Below are 18,844 nucleotides of genomic sequence, written 5' to 3' on the forward strand. Positions count from 1 at the left end.
GAATTTTACGCGTTAAAATTTTAATAACGAGCTATTATATGTGAATAGTTAATAATTAGTTCCACATACATAAAAATCATATGTTGATATGGAAAAAATTGACATATATATATATATATATATATATATATATATATATATATATATATATATATATATAATATGTGGCATACACCCACACTCTTTTTTTTTTTTTTTTTTTTTAGTTAGCCGTTTAGACATTAGACGCTACGCTACCACCAGATTAGCGTTTATTGTAACCATAATTATTACTTTTAAAAATTTTAAAATTTAATTGATTTTTTGTTTAAAGTTCAGAACTTCATAATATTTTTTAATAGGAGTGGGGGACTGGGGTGCACTCACTTTGAAAGGAAAAAAAAAAAAGTTAATTAACTCAAATTTTGATCGATGAGTGTTTTTGGGTACTTAGCTTCTAACACGCACATAGGCCAGGCCATATGTGATATGTCTATTTTCATAATTTGATCGGCGGTAATCCTAGTTGTGGGACAGAAAATGTGGTGGGTCCCCCTGCACCTAAATCATACAATATGTTACTAGTAATAATTTTATAGGAGATGTTGGTGCACATAATATGTCACTAAATATCATATTCCATTTCCTAATTAGTTAAGGGAAATAAAAATTAAAAGAAGCTCCCACATGGTCCATTCTCGTTAGCTTGATCTTTTGCAGACACTGATAATCTCTTCCCATCCCATTTAAATGCCTCCAAATCTAATCAAATATTTGATTTGGATAGGATGAACAAAGAACATAAAACGATTTCCTATATTATATTATATTATATATATATATATATATATATATATATATATATACTTTTGTTCAAATACGGTTGTGCCATCCCATGCGGTCGCTTGACAAAATACACCAACAGTGTTAACAAAAGGTCCCAATAGTATTAGAAAAAAACACAATAATGAAATGTACAAATACACCAAAAAACACATAATATATCCCAAAAAATGCATCATATAACTCTCCATCCCCTAATGGTGTATTTCTGAACACTGTGTGGTGCTTTTATTTATACCTAATGATGCGTTTTTTGTGATGCATACCTAATTTGTGCATTTCCTAACATGGATGGTGTATATTTGTATAACTATTGGTGCGGCCGCTTGACAAAATACACCAACAGTGTTAACAAAAGGCACCAATAGTGTTAGGAAAAAACACAATAATATAATGAAATTCACAAATACACCAAAAAACACATAGCACACCCAAAAAATTGCACCATATAACTCTCCACCCCTAATGGTGTATTTCCGTACACTGTGTGGTGCTTTTATTCATACCATATGGTGTGTTTTTTGTGATGCATACTTAATTTGTGCATGTTTTTTGTTGTGCATTTCTTAACATGGATGATGTATATTTGTATAACTATTGGTGCTGCCACACCTGAACTCGCCTCTCTCTCTCTCTCTCTCTCTCTCTCTATATATATATATATATATATATATATATATATATATTCAAATTAATACAATTTCTTAATATAATTTTTTATTCTTGTCTTGAAGTATGCCAAAAATTAATACACAGAACACGCTGAATATTTAATATTTTACAACAAATTATAATAATTAAATGAAATAAGACATTAATTCCAAATATTCACCAGGACTATGTGGTCTAATGGTATCCAGATTGGACTTCCTTTTGGAAGGTTGTGTGTTTGAGCCTCAGTGGAGGCGTTATTGGTTCTTTGTGTTTGGTTCTTTGTGTTTCAGTAGGTTGAGAAAGTTCCAAATATTTGGGATTATACAATATAATTTTCTTGTCTCAAAGTATGATGAGAAGCAATATAATATAATAACCTAGTAAGTAATGCATGGGCACTAAGCATTAGCATTCCCATCTAATAGGTTGCTAAGTCGTCATGATTTATCTATTCACTATTTTGTCGAGTCCGGAGATGAGGAAATTTCTCATTTAGGGTCATATCGGAATTAATTGTATTTGAATTTTTTGGTACATTCAAACTTGAAGAAGAAGCTATGTGCATTAATGGTTTGTGCTAGCTCATACCCATGATTTCACAAGAAAACCTTGTAGGTGAATTAATTATGTTGAATTTGATAAGTAGCAATAATTTTTTCCAACTGCAATCGTGTCTTGGTGTCCAAAAACTATCAGTGGTTTTTAGAGGTACATGGTACAACTATATCCCATTTTCACAACATCTAGTAACCTACTTTTACCAAATATATTATTTAGGAGAAAATACTATATCGAGTGTTATTTTTTACTCTTAATTTCTACTCTTAGTTTTAAGTTTGAGTTAATACCCAAAATCGTCCTCGACTATAGTGGTTTTTCTTAATTTCGTCCTAAACGACTTTGGTGATCTAATATCGTCCCAGACTTTTGTGTTTCGCTCAATTTAGTCCCAGACTTTTGGTGTTTTTGCTCAATTTAGTCCCTCATTTGTTATTATGTCCATTTGGTGTTAAATAAATAAACAATTTAGTAATTTTAATATTGGCATCTCTTTACTCATAGACATGTGAACTGCGAAATCCTTTTTTTTTTTTTTTTTTTACGAATTACTCCCAGAATTACTCCTAAAATTGCGAATATAAAATTTGATTTGCAGGTCCGGGAGTAATTCTGGTGTAATTCGTACAAGAAAGAGGAATTTCGCACTTCACAAGTTGAAAGTAAAGAGAGATCAATATTGACATTACTGAATTGTCCCTTAATTTAACACCAATTTGACGGAATAACAAATGGAGGACTAAATTGAGCGAAACACAAAAGTCTGGGACGATATTAGGTCACCAAAGTCGTTTAGGACGAAATTGAGAAAAACCACTATAGTCGAGGACGATTTTGGGTATTAACTCTTTTAAATTTTTATTGTAGACATTGTTTTTGGGACCAACGTGATGTGAATTGTATATCCTTGTTTGACAGATTAGAAAGATTAAGTGAGAGCAGAATTTGAGAATATATATAGTAGAACTCTACATGAGAAACCTGTAATCATTAGAAAGATCTCACTAGAAAGATTCTATACGACAAACTCGACTGAGAGGGTGTTGATGACAATAATTGAACTTCTGACTTTCTAATATAAAAATCATGGCACATCCACTCAACCACCCCTTTCGCGACTCTACTATACATATATATTATTTGATTTTCTTAAGATGTCAATAAGTATCCATACCTTTTATACGGGATATATTCATACTTATATGTCTGCTGTACCAAATATTGACTCAACATCATAAATTTGTTGAGCGTATAAGATCTTATATTCCTTATATTATGAGATTGATATGAATTCGACTAACCTAGAGTTCTTTATCCTAGTGTGCACATATATATAAGAGTCAATGTAACTATACAACTTTATAGTTGTATTAACAATCTATTCACACTGTAAAAATTTAAATATTATTTTTCATAGTGTATATCGAGTATATTTCAAAATTAATTTCCTTGTTGACAATTTAAAAAAAAAAAAAAAAAATATTCTCTCCAATTAGTATTTTAAGACCTCGATAAAATTAAGAACCAACAAAGATTTGCGAGCTTACCTACTACATCGTGTATTCATATTTGGGTGTGGATGACAGCACAAGCTTTATAAATTTTAAAATGATGAGAAAAATATAGAAGTATTTTATATTATTTAAGTTTGGCACAAAGCTAAATAAGACCAATTGGGGCAGGGAATTCAAACTTTAAATTAAAGAAAAAGCTACCTAAATTAATTAGTTGACCAATAAAATGTTTTATATGTTTTTTAGAGTTTATTTTTCACCCAAAAAAAAAAGGTATTATAAGACAGTGTCATAATAACAATTATATAGATATATACCGAGTTAAAACTCAATAGATGTTGTACAAATATGACTTTAAATCATAAACTTAAAGATATTGGTAAATAATTTTTTAGATTAGCTAGTCAAACAACTAAAATAAATGCTTAACAATTAATTTTTTTTTTCTCTTAACGTTTTGATCTAAAATACTAAAATAGAAAATGCTTGTTTGAGTAGCGTTTTAATCGTTATTTTGGATTTATTTTTTTTACAAGTAGTTTAAACTTACTTTAAAATATGGTTGGTTTTAAGTTGGTTAACAACAAAAGTAAATAAATAATAAATAATAAATAATTATCAAATTTCAACAAGTTAATGAACTTTGTCTACCTCAAGTGATCCGATCGATCATAACTACATAAGAAATTTTTGCTGAAAATAACATATGGATTCAACACGTTTATATATAAATCATACCATAGCCAAATTAGCATGATTTCATTGTTAAGATTAGACACAACCGAACCATTCTTCCACATAAGCTTCAATCATAAGTATGAATTATTGGGCTCCGACCTAATTGAGCTTGCCAGATAGTAAGTTTGTGATCTTTGATCACAAGCATGGTTGAAAAAATCGCTATAGGCGCTCTTACGGCACCTAGCGCCTAGACGTCCGTGTATTTTTTATTTTTTAAAAATTTATTTAATTTTTTTAAAATTTTTTAAGACCTGATAATTATAAACTATTTAATACTTTAATAGTTAAAACTAAAATATAAATATTAACTTTAAAAACATATAGAGTTTGAACAATTTAGAGTTATTTCATTCAAAACGATATTTTTTTTGAGTAAAATAACTCATTTAAAAAAGAAGGTAACAATAGCTAATCGGTCGACTAGGCGTTTAGGCTACCTAGTCGGTGCCTAGGAGACCTAGTCGACGCCTAGGAGGCTTAGGCGGCCTAGTTGGCCGCCTAGACTACCGATTATGGTAATACGTAGGCGGTCGGTCAAATCGGTGCCTAGGTGGAAATTTTGCAACACTGGTCACAAGTTCGACTCCTAGTTGAGGGCTGCTATTGAACTCTAAGTTGAGCCAGTCAGTCAAGACTTGCCTAAACTGATTTATCTCTTTAAGGTCTTGGTGATTTTCACTCAATGCGATTTTCACTCAATGCGCACACTTAGATAACGACTTCTATCACTAGGATTATATGGTCTAATGGTACCCGGGTTGGGCTTCCATTTGGAAGATTATGAGTTCGAGCCTTAGTGGAAACGTTATTGGTTCTTTGTGTTTCAGTAGGTTGAGAAAGTATATGAACAGATACTACAATGTATTAGAGTCAGTAACTTTCAAAAAAAAAAAAAGATAACGACTTCTATCATTTACTAAAACAAAGTATGAATTATGGATAAGCTTGAGCCAAATGGCACAATGAAGTACCCATCTTTTTTTGGCTTTATTGTGTTACAATAATCTTATATTAATTTTTGAAATAATAAATAAATGATCCTGTTTTTCGCAATTGTCACTGTCGGACTGAAATATAAATCAAGGGTTATGATTATGCACATGAGATAAGGATGAATATAACACATTGACAGTTTGACGCCTGCTGGATACATTGTTAATGATCATTCCGTCGTTATCTTTGAAAATTACTTGTGATTGCATTGTTAAAATTTTAAAAATTAAATTTATATCGCAAATAATTTTTTTGGATGACTACAATCTGATGTATCTGTAGCCTGAAATTTGAATATGTGAGTCGGTGACTTTCTATTTAAAATAGAAACAGTGATATAATTAAATCATAAGATATTTGGTTATATATATCATCAATAATTAAAAAGTTAAATTTACACCAATCGTAATGGAGAGTTGAGACATAAAAGTGTGATTTATCTTATTTCACACCCCTCTCATGACAGAAAAGATGGAGGTAGGATAGATCTGATCTAGATATTTATGAGGTTGTTGAGAATAAAGCAAAATTCTTCTTTTTCTGCGGTCCTTCCCAAGTATACTATGGTGGACACATGTCTTGTATCTATCCGGCTGGAGTCCAGTGAAAATGCATGCATATGTTTTCTTCATTAATGTCTCTTCATAATGAAAAACTTGGACCAAAGAATATAAATATGATGATTTAATAGTTCAGCAGGCATGATTAAATTTTAAAATATTTTATAGTGTAAGCTCACTATCTGAGAATATTTAATCCTAACAAATTTATATAATAAAAAGTATAACTCTTTGACATGTTAAAATTTAAAATCTTAGTTACTAAAATTTAATCTGATTAATTAGACTAAAATTCTTTTTATATTCTGAACCTCATAAATTTGTCGCAAACCCTAGAGAAGATAAATCATATTTATCTAGTTTTGCAAGTTGCAACCCACCGAACTGTAGTGTTGATGGTTGCGTCAGGCAATTTATATCCTACACCACGGCACGCGTTGCACTATGCGCCCAGATGCGAAACGACGTCGTTTTAATTATTTTTTTTTTTTGAAATTTCCCGCCCCAGTGAATGACAGTAATTTTTTCTTTAAAAAAAACCCGCTGTTCAAGAATGTATATAATGTTATACTAGAATACACATAATGTTATACATGAATGTACATAATTATATAACAAAATATACATACTCTTGTTAAAAGATAATACACATAATCTAACATAATACATAATAAACATAAACTTTTAACATAATACACATCAACTCTTAACATAATACACACAAATTTTCTGATTCGGATGTACATAATTGTATAAAAAGAATATACATAATTGTATAAAAAATACGCATAACTGTATGAACCAATACACATAACGTTGTGAACAAATACACATAATCTCAGCAACTTCCTACCGCGCCTCCCAACACTACCTCAAAACGACGTCGTTTTGAGAGGTGCGCGACGCACATTGCTATGTGCGCCGTAGTGTAGGATATAACCATTGGTTGCGTCAGGTGGTGATGTGGCATTACACCCAGATTTGGCAGTCGGCAGGTAGAAGTGTGTATGAGAAATGAATACAAATATATTATATTATTTACAGCTCCATTTTTATATGCTCAAAGTATGCCTGCTTTAGAGGGGACATGATTGAATATATGTACTCATTCTATTATAATATTATTACTAGGTTTTTATTTTTGTATGAATCCACTTTCGATTTTAACGATAAAATAATAAGACTAAATAAATAAATTTCTCTTTTAATATACACCACTCACTTGACTATAGGTCATGATTGGACACCAATCTATATAAAATTTTCATCACTAGAAAATGCTTCAATCACAATAATCTTTGTCTATTAAAAATAATAATTAAATCAAACCCCAACTTTGAGATTCCTATATTTAGGGAAATAGCTAAGAAAATAAATTACGAAATGTTAGTGAATCAAATCAAAAGATTACCACCCTGAACAGTAAATGGCTGTTAGTTGTTACTTGATTGGGTTAATTAGAGGGTATAACTAGTTTATAATATTAGTTGATTATAGAAAAGTATTTGATAAATTAACAATTAGTTGATAGTTGTTTGGTATAATTTTTTTAATTTTTTTTTTAAATTCAAGATCTTATAATTACGTAGCACCAATTCATAACTTTAAATAAATTTACTTTTTTTAAGGGTAAACTTTGGCTTATTCTGGCTAATTTAAGTTGCAAACCATGTGACAAAAAGTGTGTTAAACCTTAATTAACTTTTTTAACAATGAAAACAAATACATATGCATTGTACATTGTCTGATACCAACAAACTTATAAACCCGTGAATATAAATATATTGTTGCCTACCTAGAATGACTTTGGTCTGCAATTTGCAGGATGTTTGTTGCACTGTCTAATATTTTTAATTCCAAAATAAAAAAATTAAAATAAATTAAAATAATATATTAGACCACTTGTACCAAAACTGCCTTATCAAGTTCAATTCCAGTACATTGAATATAATGCACAATTAATTTTTGTATTTATTGTGTTAACTTTCATGTATAAAATATGGGCAGCACTAATGTACACAACTCACACAAGTCACGACATCTGTATATGTACGAAGCCAATTAAACAGCTAACAGTTTAAAGTAAACTGTAAACACCTTACAAGCTAATGTAATTATTGATCCCCAAATATGGTTATTATATATCGGTGTTGTTTGGTAAAATAATTAACCTATAAAATGTAATTTTAGTTTATTTGATCACTATTAACTATTTGACTTGGTTAAATAACCAATATGAGTGTTTGATTAATTATCTTTTTGTAATAACTTATTGATTCAAAATGTTAAAATTTAAAAAGATGCTCAAAGTAGCTTTTTCAATAAGCTTTTTGAGGAAGTCATTTTGTATGTAATCAGTTATCAGCCAACAACTAATTTACCAAACACTTTTCTACAATTAGTTAATGTTATCAACTAATCAAACTCAATAACCCAATCAACTAACCGCTATCAACTAACATCTATTTACCAAACATCCCCATTATCATTTGACTAAGTTTTAAATTTGAGGACAAAACTAAAATTTTAATAGTTGTGGTACCATTTTGTGTATTATTTTAATAGTTGAGGAATCAATTTGAGACTTAATTTGTTTAAGAATTTCGTTATATTTGTTTTGTTTTTATTTTATTGTATTTTTATTTTTGAATTGTAAAAAATGAATCACTCCATGACTATACACTAATTATGTGTCTATTTTACTTTTTTTTTTTTTTCACTTATAAGATTTTTCACTTGTTAAGTACATGTTTATAAAATTAATATCTTAAGTCCATAATAAAAACTTACTAATTTTTAATTAAATATATATTTAAAACTATACCATAATTATATAATTATATGTCAAACACTCAATTTATGAACTTTTAGCTTTAAGCTTATTTACTTATAGTTGTGGCACTGTTTTGTTTTTTTTGTTTGTTTTGTTTTTTTTGTTTGTTTTTGTTTTTTGTTTTTTTTTTTTGTTTTTTGTTTTTTTTGCACAATAAAAAACAAAGTTGATACTACAAGTACATAATTTATTAGTTTCATATATATAATATATTAACTGCATGCACATAATATGTTGTGTTGTTAACTATAGATTTATAAACACAGTACACTTTGAAGTTCCTAATAAAAACTTTTTAATTTTCAACCAAAGATTTATTAAGACCATATTATATTCATGATTACATGTCAAGCACTAAATTTATGAACATTTAGCTTTATGTAGATTTATATACAATTCACATAGATTAGTGATAAAATTAATTGACATAATATATTTATAATTAATAGATTATGTATCTGTAATTAACCAATTATGCATCTAATGCAAAGGTGAATTTTGTTAGAATGACAAAAAATTAAAAATCCGCTAATTTAAATAAAATTACATTATTTTAAATCAAGATACACAATACAAAATGAATATGATCCATGTTGAAATGCAATAGACATGCATTTAAGGTAAACTGTTAACAACTTACACTTATAAGCTACTGTAACTATTGATACTCTTAAGAACAGCCATAACTATACAGCCCAATCCGACTACTCATCTGAATGGGCCAATCCTTTACCACTCGTTATATTATAGACCGTGGTGCATGTGCACCGCGGTAAAAAACGACGCCGTTTCTTTAAGTAAAGAAACGGCCCGCCGTTAGAGTTAACGGAGTCCGTTTGTTTGGTGTATTAAACACCAACTGACACTACAGTATATCCAAACCGACACTGCAGTTATATCAAAATGATACTATAGTTATAGTGAAATGAAACTGCAGTGTATATAAACTGAAACTGAATAACATTTCACATATTTGAATGTATATTCTACAATGAAGCTGTAATTATATCAAAATAATCATGTAGTTGTGTTTTAATGAAACTATAGTGTATATAAAATAAAATTAAATAACATTTTATCGAATGAAACTATATTTATATCGAAATGAAACTGTAGTTGTGTTCAACTGAAACTGCAGTGTATACAAAATGACACTGAATAACAGAGTTACTTTTTGCAAAAGGGTGCGAAACGGCGGAAATAAACACTGTTAATTTTCATTTAAAAAAAAGACGCGCGGTGCATAATATAATTTGCCTCCTTTACTGCTTTTTTCCTGAATACAAATTGAATCCCATATATTATCACGAGTTAATACCCAAAATGGTCCCTCGACTATGCTATAATTACCAATTTGGTCCTCAACTACCATTCTTACCCAATTAAGTCCTCAACTATGTAACTTTTACTCAATTAAGTCCTCAACTATACAATTTTTACCCAATTTAGTCCTCAACTATACAATTCTTACCCACTTTAGTCCTCTGTATTAATTTGACTGTTTGTTGACTGTCAAAAGTCGGGATAAAATTATAATTTTACAAGATTTTTCCTTCATCTCCATTTAGCAGCGCCAAACCATGCAGCAATACACTCCGATTAGATTTCGATCGTCAAAAAATCGTTGGAAATCAAATTCATGGGCTATCCGATGCATAACCACTACTTCAATTCTGACAGGTTTAGAACCCAACCGGAGCTTATTGCTACATGGTTTGGCGCTGCTAAATGAGGAGGAAGGAGAAAACTTGTAAAATTACAACTTTATTTTCACTTTTGACAGTCAACAAACAGTCAAATTGACAAAGGACTAAATTGGGTAAAAATTGTATAGTTGAGGACTTAATTGGGTAAGAATGATAGTCGAGGACCAAATTGGTAATTACGACATTGTCGAGGGACTATTTTGGGTATTAACTCTGTTATCATAGTAGTAAGCAAGTATTTTATTTGAGTGACGAGGGAAATCCGTAACCACTACTCAAGGGTATGTATTGAGTAAATCTTGCTTTGTGACCTTAGTGAACAAAGGAGCATAAGGAGGTAATATAAATTTCATAGTTGACTGGCTCCAACCAAAAAGGCCAATAGGGCGTTTCTGTTAGGAGTTGAACTTGTAACATTGTGATTACCAAGTTAACAGCCTGACCGAATTGGTTGGAGTAAGCAAGTTTATTAAGAAGGTGAATGGTTGAAAGATTGTGGACATCTGGGGTGAAGCTTTGCTTAAATTCAGTCCAGTGATATAGTGTGGTCTCCATTTTCTGCATTTGGAAAGGTTTTATAAGGTGCGTGGAGGCTTTATGTTCCCTTGGGGAGTTGAATCTTACACTCTTGGTATCACATCAATCTGCGTTGTGTAATACATTGCTAGTGATGAGTACCGGTATACGCCCTCCGCGACTCTTCGGTCAGGCGGTCACTCCCTCACCTTTTTCCGACCTTCGCCCTCGCTCCTCAGTCCTCATAGGCTCATATGTGTTTGAGAAAATTAATCCTGGAGTGTCTTGTATTGCACAATAGAATTTTTAATTATTAATTGTGGAATAATTTGTTAATCTTTTGGATTTTCAATAAATTAATCGTTTATTTTTAGTTGGGCCTGCAAAATGACCACGGCCTAAATCAAGGGGCCCTAACATCAATCGTACAGCCCAAAACCCCGAGAAATTTTTGAAGCAGCGAAGCACCATGATTCGTGGCAATTTTTTCCTCTCATTCTTAGAAGATCAATTGTGAAGCTGGTGAAAGAAGAAATCGTATCAGTAGCAGAGCTCCATAGAAACACTGTCGCGACTCACGGCGAGCTCTCAATTCCAGAGCATAGCCTGAAATCTGCTCAGCTGAGCCCTAACATCCATTGAAAGATTCACAGCGCCAAGTAAGATTATTGAGTACTAGAGCATATGAATATGAATTATGATTTACGAAGCAGGTTATTTTCTCTGTTTTGCTTGTCTTTTTGTCTATATCAATAACATTTAACTATGGTTTCAGAACGAAGTTGCTGTATTTCAAAAACTATTGCTATGGCTGATAAGAAGGCACTTTTTCGGGCAAAACTAGCACAGAGGAAAGAGAAGCGAATTGAGAGTCCTCTTGTAAGGTAACTAAACAAATTGTTTTGTGCAACAAAATTAGTGAAGGAAAAAAGTGAACTTTGATGAACTATGTGAGTGGGGATTCATGTAGGTAGTTATGGAATAATAATAAGTTGTAGGGAGTATCTTGCCTTTGGTACAATGAAATGATAGCTGGGGCTGGAGGGACAATAGATCCTAAATCATTTATTTAGGGAATGCACCTTTGCAATGGCATGTTGGAACATAAAATTATGAATAGTGGGAAGGATTCCTTATGGGACTGGATATGGATTTTAGCTATAAACAAACTATAGTCTACACGTATTGATTGTGATCCATCACCCCTTGGGTATTTCGAGTTGAATACTGTACAAGCAGTGGATGGAAGAGCAAGTACAGGTGCTTGATTTGGAACTTGAATGGAATGTGGGTTGCAGGCTGTGTGGTTAATATTGGTGTGGTGATGCATACCTGCATGGTGGAATTTTGGGGAATATGTGAAGGCATCCATGTGGCCAAGGTAAGGGTTAACCAAAACCTCCTGGTAGAGCAATGACAGTTGCTAGAATCATGGAAAATTCAAATTTGGCTGGGAATAGAAATACATTGATTGTGGACTGTTGATTGCTAATCCGGTAGGGCTGAGTGAACAAAATTCAACATGCCTTTCAGAAGAGGATGAAGTGTTGGGACCTTCTGGCCACCATGGGACAGGAAGTGGTGGGACGCTTAAGTGCTCTAGTCTTCTAGTGTGAATGCCGGATATGCTTTTTGGGTGATGCCATGAGTAATGAATTTTGGAGAATTTTTCTTTTCTTTTTTTGGGCGATGCACCCAAAAAAGAAAAAAAGGCTTAGGAATAAGTCATTCTGAAATAAGTTGAACAATATTTTGTATGTGTTGTTTTGCATCAGCAAGAATGGCTAAAACAGTAATATGAGATTATAGCTTAGAGGAACTAATGCTGTGGGTTGTTGTCATAAATAATAAGTAATCTGCTAGAATAACAAGCTATGGAGTACTTTTTAATGCTAGTTTAACTAAGTTGATGATCTGAACATGTAAAAGTGGGCACACCTAAATTTGGATTACATGTACCCAAACAGTTGTTTGTTATCTCGATTGTTATTGACTATACGTTCCAATTTTAGTCATTAGTTTGTGTACCCACTAATGACTTTATGTTCCGCTGGGTACACAAACTCCTATGTTACTGCTGACTGCAATCACTAATTCTTCCTTCTTCTTTTGGGGGTATCTTCCTTTTTCTTTATGTATTTGTGTTTTTTATTTTTTTTTCGGGTGCACCTTATTCGAGCTCTTTATTGAGATTTGCAATATTTCATTTTTCAAAAATATGACTGAAGTTTCTACTTATTTTAAATAAAAAATAAAAAAAAGTATTTCTCTTTTGGATACAGGTATAATGAGCTTGAGCAACCTGTCTGTAGAGTTTGTGATGTTATCCTGAAATCTGAGACAGACTGGACTGTTCACCAAGCTTCTCGTAAACACAATGCGGTAGGATTTTATTGTATTTATTTGAAGTGCTAGGCTGACTTTCTATATGGGATGAAAATGTACTCTACTCAACAGGATACTATTCTAGGTTTGCTGTTTCAATAAACGATATTTCAGGAATAAAAAAAAAAAAGGAAAAATAAGCAAAACCCAATTTATCATAATCGGTTATTTAATGAGCTAGACATCATCCTTTTATTCACTGAGCTTGACATGCATCCCTTTATTGTTCTGGTCTTCCAGAAATAGTTTTAATGCATTGCTTTTATTTTTTACGTCATGTTGTTTGCTTTTCATTTTGATTTCCATGCTTATGCTTGCACAGGCAATCAATAATCTCAAAGCCAATGCTGCTGCACTAAAGCAAACCAAGAATCTGAAGCCTGGGCTTTCTAAAGATTTAACTAGGCCTGAGCCTGAGAATCATGAAGAGTTGCATAATAAAGAAGCTGAACCTGCAGGATTGTCTAAACGTCGACAATCATCTTCTCTTCCTCCCAACTTCTTTGATAGTAAAGAAACAAAGAAACAGAAAAGTGGTAAGACTTTTATTGCTGGAATCTGGCCTAAAACAGAGTAATAGTTTAGACCCTTCATTAGGATGTATACAATGAAGAGAAAGAATAAATTGTTCCTTTTGCAAATTGTACTGATTTACAAGGTTTAGCCATTTAGGTATCTTAGGATTTTAAGTCTGTAGGACATGCCATTTTTTAGCAGCCAAGAGAGTAAAAGGAATGTGTAAATTTACCTCTGACAACTTTTACTCCATTTAGTGGACATGCTTTATGCATACATCAAGTTTCTGGTATATCTTATTTCTGAGCATTCTTTTTACTGCACACTAAGGACTTAAATAACTCAAGTAATATATTGTTGGAGCATCTCATCTGATTGAGTTGAGAGGTCATGACTCTTGCAAACATACTGCAGTCAATGCTCAAACTGAAGAATTGCAGCCACCTATATCAAGGAGCAAAGTGGACATAGCAAATGAAAATGTTGACTCAAAGATTTCTGAATTGGGGCCATCCAGGGAACAACTAGCAAAACAGAGTCTTGGTTCAGAAGCTAGGAAGGCCAAAGGAATTCTTCCTGAAGGATTTTACGATAATAAAGATGCTGATTTGCGTGCACGTGGCATTACACCAGTCAAACCTGATGTCAAGTAAGCTTTAAGTTGTTTGTCCTTGTATCTTGATTGTGTTCTTACTCTCCCTCTAGAGTACATACACTTGGATATGGATTACTGATAGAATGAGATACTGTAATACCCCATAAAATGTGGGAATGCCCACTTTAGACAGCCAGAAGTTCATTAAGCTTTTCTTTTTGGGTAGGGGTGTGGGGGAGGGGGAAAGGAGGGGAGGAGGGGTGGTGGCACCCGCCACCCTCTCAAACCTCAAATGAAACCATTGTGCTATCTTGTATGGAATTGGCAATTCTATATTTTTGTAGTCTTCTATTCATCTGTTATGAACTTCCTGAACAAGGTCTGCCTAGCAGCCATTGTATAAAGGGTTCTTGGACATGCTATTTCTGCAGTAGATTGTGCCATACTGCTATTTTGATCAACTTGATATACTGTCAAGTCAATTGAACGGCAAATAGATTGTCTAGCCATATGGTCTTCTATGTTCTCACTATTTCTATTGGCAATTGTTGGTGACTGCAATCATAGTCATCCAGATGCAAGAAAGTATGATGTTGACTGTATGTAAAATTGTGGACAGGGATGAGTATAAGGAATTTGAGAAGTTGATCCAGGAGGACTTACAGGAGGTTGACAAACGTTTAGAGGAAGAGGAGGTCAAATTTCTAAACATTTTTGCTGAATTATCATTCCTGTTTCATATGATTTCTGTCATCCATCAAACTTGATTTATTAACCTTTAAGGTGCTCTATCTTGCAGTATGATGCAGCTGATACGATTGAAGAGGCTGAGACTGTGGAACAAAGGTAAAGCTTTCGGTGTGGTAATAACAAGTTAATGCTTTGTTATGTTAAGCTTCTGTTAATTTCTGTATGGCATTTTACCTAACATTTTCCTTCTCATGACTTCAGGGCCTGTAAGGAAAGAGTGGAGAGGTGGAAGAAGAGAAAGATTGAACTTAAGGCTGCCAAGTCTACCATTCGTGGCAAAGATACTAAGATCACTAACAAGGAGTCTAGCGATGAAGAGTCATCAAGTGATGCTGACAGTGATGAAAATTTAACAGTTGATTGGAGAGCTAAACATCTGTGAAATTCTCATGCTTTTGTTTTTCGGTAATGCTCTACCTCCCTGGTTCTTCCTTGCTGTAGTAGTAATAGTTTGTTTGTAAGATCTGAGAATCTGACACATTGTTTTAAGCTGAATCATTGTCTTCCTGTTGCAGATCTGAAAGTTGACTGAACCATTATTTGGTAGGAATTTAGATGCTTGTGTCTCCAAACATGAACTGCGAATTCTCATAGCTTTGTTGTTACGTAATGCAAATTCTAACACATGCAGAAGCTGTTTTATTGTCAACATGGCAAAGTTCAACCTCTGTAAGCCTCAAAGAATCAAATACGAGAGACATAACACAACACATGCTCATCTATCAATATGGCAATTTTGGGATATTTAGCTGATACATATATGTTTGCACAATCAAAGCTTCTTTTATGCTATCTGTTATTCTCCAACCGGTCTTAAGGTAAGGCTGCTCCGCTCTTAAGTTACTGTAAAAACAATTACTTATTTTGGGGTCTCAAGCGTCATATAAGAATCAAAAAGTAAACATGTCTATTAATTATTGTTTGTGTTGAATACTTTATTTTGTTTTACCCATTCTTAAGTGATGCAGATGTTCATTGTTTATTATTTCCATGATGTCTATTGAAACGAGGAACAAAAATGAGTCATTGCCTTGTCATCCAAAGTTCAGTTAATCTCTTGATAAATTAACAAAGATTTTATATGTTTCTTTTGCCAGTAAGATGCTTTAGGCTTCTTCAAACTCTATCGTCATTTGAATTTACCAATTGATCAAAGTTGTCGTGGTTAGCTGGAGATGTATTTTAAAAATTGGGTAAAACTGTTAGCAGCCATAATGGGAAATGTGAATCTCATTATTATTGTTGTGTTTTTCTGTTGCTTGAAATTATGGAAATATTTATAATCATTGAACACAAGATGCATTGAGTTAATTCGGGTCATGTAGACAAAATATTTAATAAGCAAACTCCATCCAGATTCATTTGTTGAGACTTTAACAATAGATCTATTCCATTGTTTGTTTTTGCATTTTACGCCAAAAAAAATCTTATTATCCGCAAACATAACAAACAACAGAAATGAGTTACCGTAACAATACTAACTCGTGAACAAATATGAGAAAAAAGAAGAGAAGAAAATATGATGGGGGAAAAGAAGCCCATAAGAACCCTCACTTATAGATATTTTCTCTTTAGTGAAAATTTTCAAATGTTATCATTCCTTGAAAAGTTGTGACTTTCTATTTTTACCAGTAAAAAACGGAAACTAATGTATGGAAATACAAAACAACGAACTGCCAGTGCTTTTTGTCAGTATTGGGACTAATTAACTACTAGCAATTCAGTTTGGCTCTCAAGTCGCAAGTCAGTGGCCATGTTGGTAAGAAACATTTGACTATTTCATAACTCTAAATCTAAACTTAAGAATCCCTCATAGTTTTTGTTCTAAAAATTAATGAAGCAAATAAATCGCATGAGGTATCTCAATTAGCCAATAAATTTTTAAGTAATCAAATTCATAAACTTCTCAACTTATTTTGAATTAGTTGACCAATTAAGTTGTATCTTGAGACGATAGAACTATTTCATGAAACGAAAAGATGAAACAATTGTTTTAGAGCGGGTTGGCGTATCGGCTGCCATGTATGTGCCTGTATCTCCCGTCTAGTCCCCCAACTGACTACCTCGACCGTCTTACCGACTGCTCATAGGTTTCATCCGGCTACCCGGCTGGCTGCCTGCAAGTCCCGCCCGGCTACCTGATTGGCTAGACCGACTGTCCTTCCTCCCGCCTGCCTCCGTCAAGCATCCTGCAATACGACTGATCGGTTCCATCATCCTGCCCAACCGACTGCCTGCTTTCCTGTCTTCGCCAACCTAGCTACCCACAGTCACTTGACCGACTAGATAATACTCCAACTGGTACTTTACCTTCCGTACTCGGCCTACCCGCCAACTCCATATATCTTCCATTGCCTAGTCCGACTGGGTGTATCATGTATGTTCATCTCATCAATAACTAATTTTAAACTACTTGAAACTTGATCGATATCCTGGGCTCGTACCATTTTTTTAATATTATTTTAAGATTTTAATATTTGTAGTGACACCCAAGTAAATAGGATTAGAGACGTACTAATGTAAATCTATCGCTAACTTTTTTTTTTTTTTTTTTTAAATGTAAATCGTTAACCATTCGGAGCTAAAAAGTCAACCTTTCATTTCTGATCGTCCCTTTACCTTTCAGCCGCATAAGCAGTACGTGCGGCGACAGAAATCTGCCAACGTTAAACTCCGTCCTAGTTCAAACCTGTCCGGCTACATAAACCGCAACTTATTAAAATATTTGCGGCACGTTAAACGTACGCACTGTCTATTAATTAACTCACTAAACAATCATTATCATAGATGCAAATGGAAGCTTAAGGTCAACGACCCCCATAAAATTAGCAATTTTTCTTGGTGACAACTGTAAAATATCCATATGAAAATGGCAGCGGCATGACGTCGTCAAGATCGTCTAATTAGTAATTACCTCGTTGTTCTATGTTGATTAGTTGCGTGAAGACACACGTTATTAATTCAAACGCACGCATGTTTAGCTTATCTTAATTCCCGGTGCTTATTTGATCGCATGCTTTGATTATCTTATCATGACAGTAATTAAAAACTTTGTTAATCGCAACTTGGTTGTTACCGTCATGGATTTTTTACCATGTTGGTCCTTAATCTTATCATGACAGTAATTAAAAACTTATTCAATTATATATTAAATTATTTATTATAACAAAAATCGGTGTGAGATCGATTCACAGATCCTTATCCGTGAGACGGATTGTCGGGTTGTAGATAACTGAGTGTATAAGTATCACAATTTCAGTTATAAATATTACAATATTTATCATTAGTAACAATCAATTTTATCATAAATAGTATCACAATTTCACATATAAGTACTACAAATCATAAGTAATGATTTATTTTTAATTCAAATTGATATTAAATTTTATATAATAAGTATCACTCCGATCCATACAATTTATTTCTTAAATAACATTTTATATATAAGTATTACGGGGTACAATATTTACATTAGAAACATATTTTATACATATATATCACAATTTCAATCATAAATATTACAATATTAAAATATTTATCATTAGTAACAATCATTTTTACTCTAAATAATATCACAATTTCATATATAAATAAATATTACAATATGAGTTAATTCTATTTTTTGTCATAGATTTATAGTGACAGTTTACTTTTAATCTTTTTTTTTTTTTTGTTTCCAGAAAACCCCCCTTGGATCGTAA

At 32.5% G+C, this 18,844-nt stretch overlaps 2 protein-coding genes and 1 long non-coding RNA gene across 6 annotated transcripts in view; 1 reads left to right on the forward strand and 2 right to left on the reverse strand.

Annotated features, from left to right (window-relative positions):
• Positions 1–6,161, reverse strand: part of LOC109180386 — a 26,804-nt gene extending 20,643 nt beyond the window's left edge. The window contains exon 1 of the long non-coding RNA XR_002054070.1: positions 6,130–6,161. This is a non-coding gene — a long non-coding RNA (uncharacterized LOC109180386). The remainder of the gene's footprint in view (positions 1–6,129) is intronic.
• Positions 1–15,505, reverse strand: part of LOC109180379 (aspartic proteinase PCS1-like) — a 19,032-nt gene extending 3,527 nt beyond the window's left edge. Inside the window, exons 1-2 of the mRNA XM_019329907.1 lie at positions 15,498–15,505; positions 29–31 (exon numbers count right to left, since the gene is read on the reverse strand). The gene's annotated coding sequence lies outside the window, so the exon portion shown is untranslated. The remainder of the gene's footprint in view (positions 1–28; positions 32–15,497) is intronic.
• Positions 11,343–16,454, forward strand: LOC109180382 (zinc finger protein 830). 4 transcript variants are annotated; one of them, XM_019329910.1, is made up of 10 exons: positions 11,343–11,556; positions 11,673–11,781; positions 13,180–13,279; positions 13,605–13,818; positions 14,213–14,447; positions 15,013–15,088; positions 15,193–15,239; positions 15,345–15,548; positions 15,659–15,684; positions 15,774–16,149. In XM_019329910.1, exons 2-8 carry the CDS (start codon positions 11,705–11,707, stop codon positions 15,523–15,525), a joined length of 930 nt encoding a protein of 309 aa, XP_019185455.1. In that variant the 5' UTR covers positions 11,343–11,556; positions 11,673–11,704; the 3' UTR covers positions 15,526–15,548; positions 15,659–15,684; positions 15,774–16,149. The 4 variants fall into 4 exon arrangements, 3 of the variants coding, with proteins under 3 accessions (XP_019185455.1, XP_019185454.1, XP_019185456.1); XR_002054060.1 differs by adding an exon at positions 16,241–16,454 and having other exon boundaries at positions 11,344–11,556; positions 15,659–15,961; XM_019329909.1 differs by having other exon boundaries at positions 11,344–11,556; positions 15,659–16,149.
• Positions 16,455–18,844: the final 2,390 nt, after the last annotated feature.

The sequence above is a fragment of the Ipomoea nil genome, unplaced genomic scaffold, assembly GCF_001879475.1.
Source record: "Ipomoea nil cultivar Tokyo-kokei standard unplaced genomic scaffold, Asagao_1.1 scaffold1026, whole genome shotgun sequence".
Taxonomy (NCBI): Eukaryota; Viridiplantae; Streptophyta; class Magnoliopsida; order Solanales; family Convolvulaceae; genus Ipomoea; species Ipomoea nil.

What these genes read in the sequence shown, in the direction of transcription:
- LOC109180382 (XM_019329910.1), top strand. Translation starts at nt 11,705, where the DNA reads ATGGCTGATAAGAAGGCACTTTTTCGGGCAAAACTAGCACAGAGGAAA. An exon ending in ATTGAGAGTCCTCTTGTAAG is followed by an intron (nt 11,782 to 13,179) that starts GTAACTAAACAA and finishes TTTTGGATACAG; the next exon opens with GTATAATGAGCTTGAGCAAC. An exon ending in GCTGAGACTGTGGAACAAAG is followed by an intron (nt 15,240 to 15,344) that starts GTAAAGCTTTCG and finishes TCATGACTTCAG; the next exon opens with GGCCTGTAAGGAAAGAGTGG.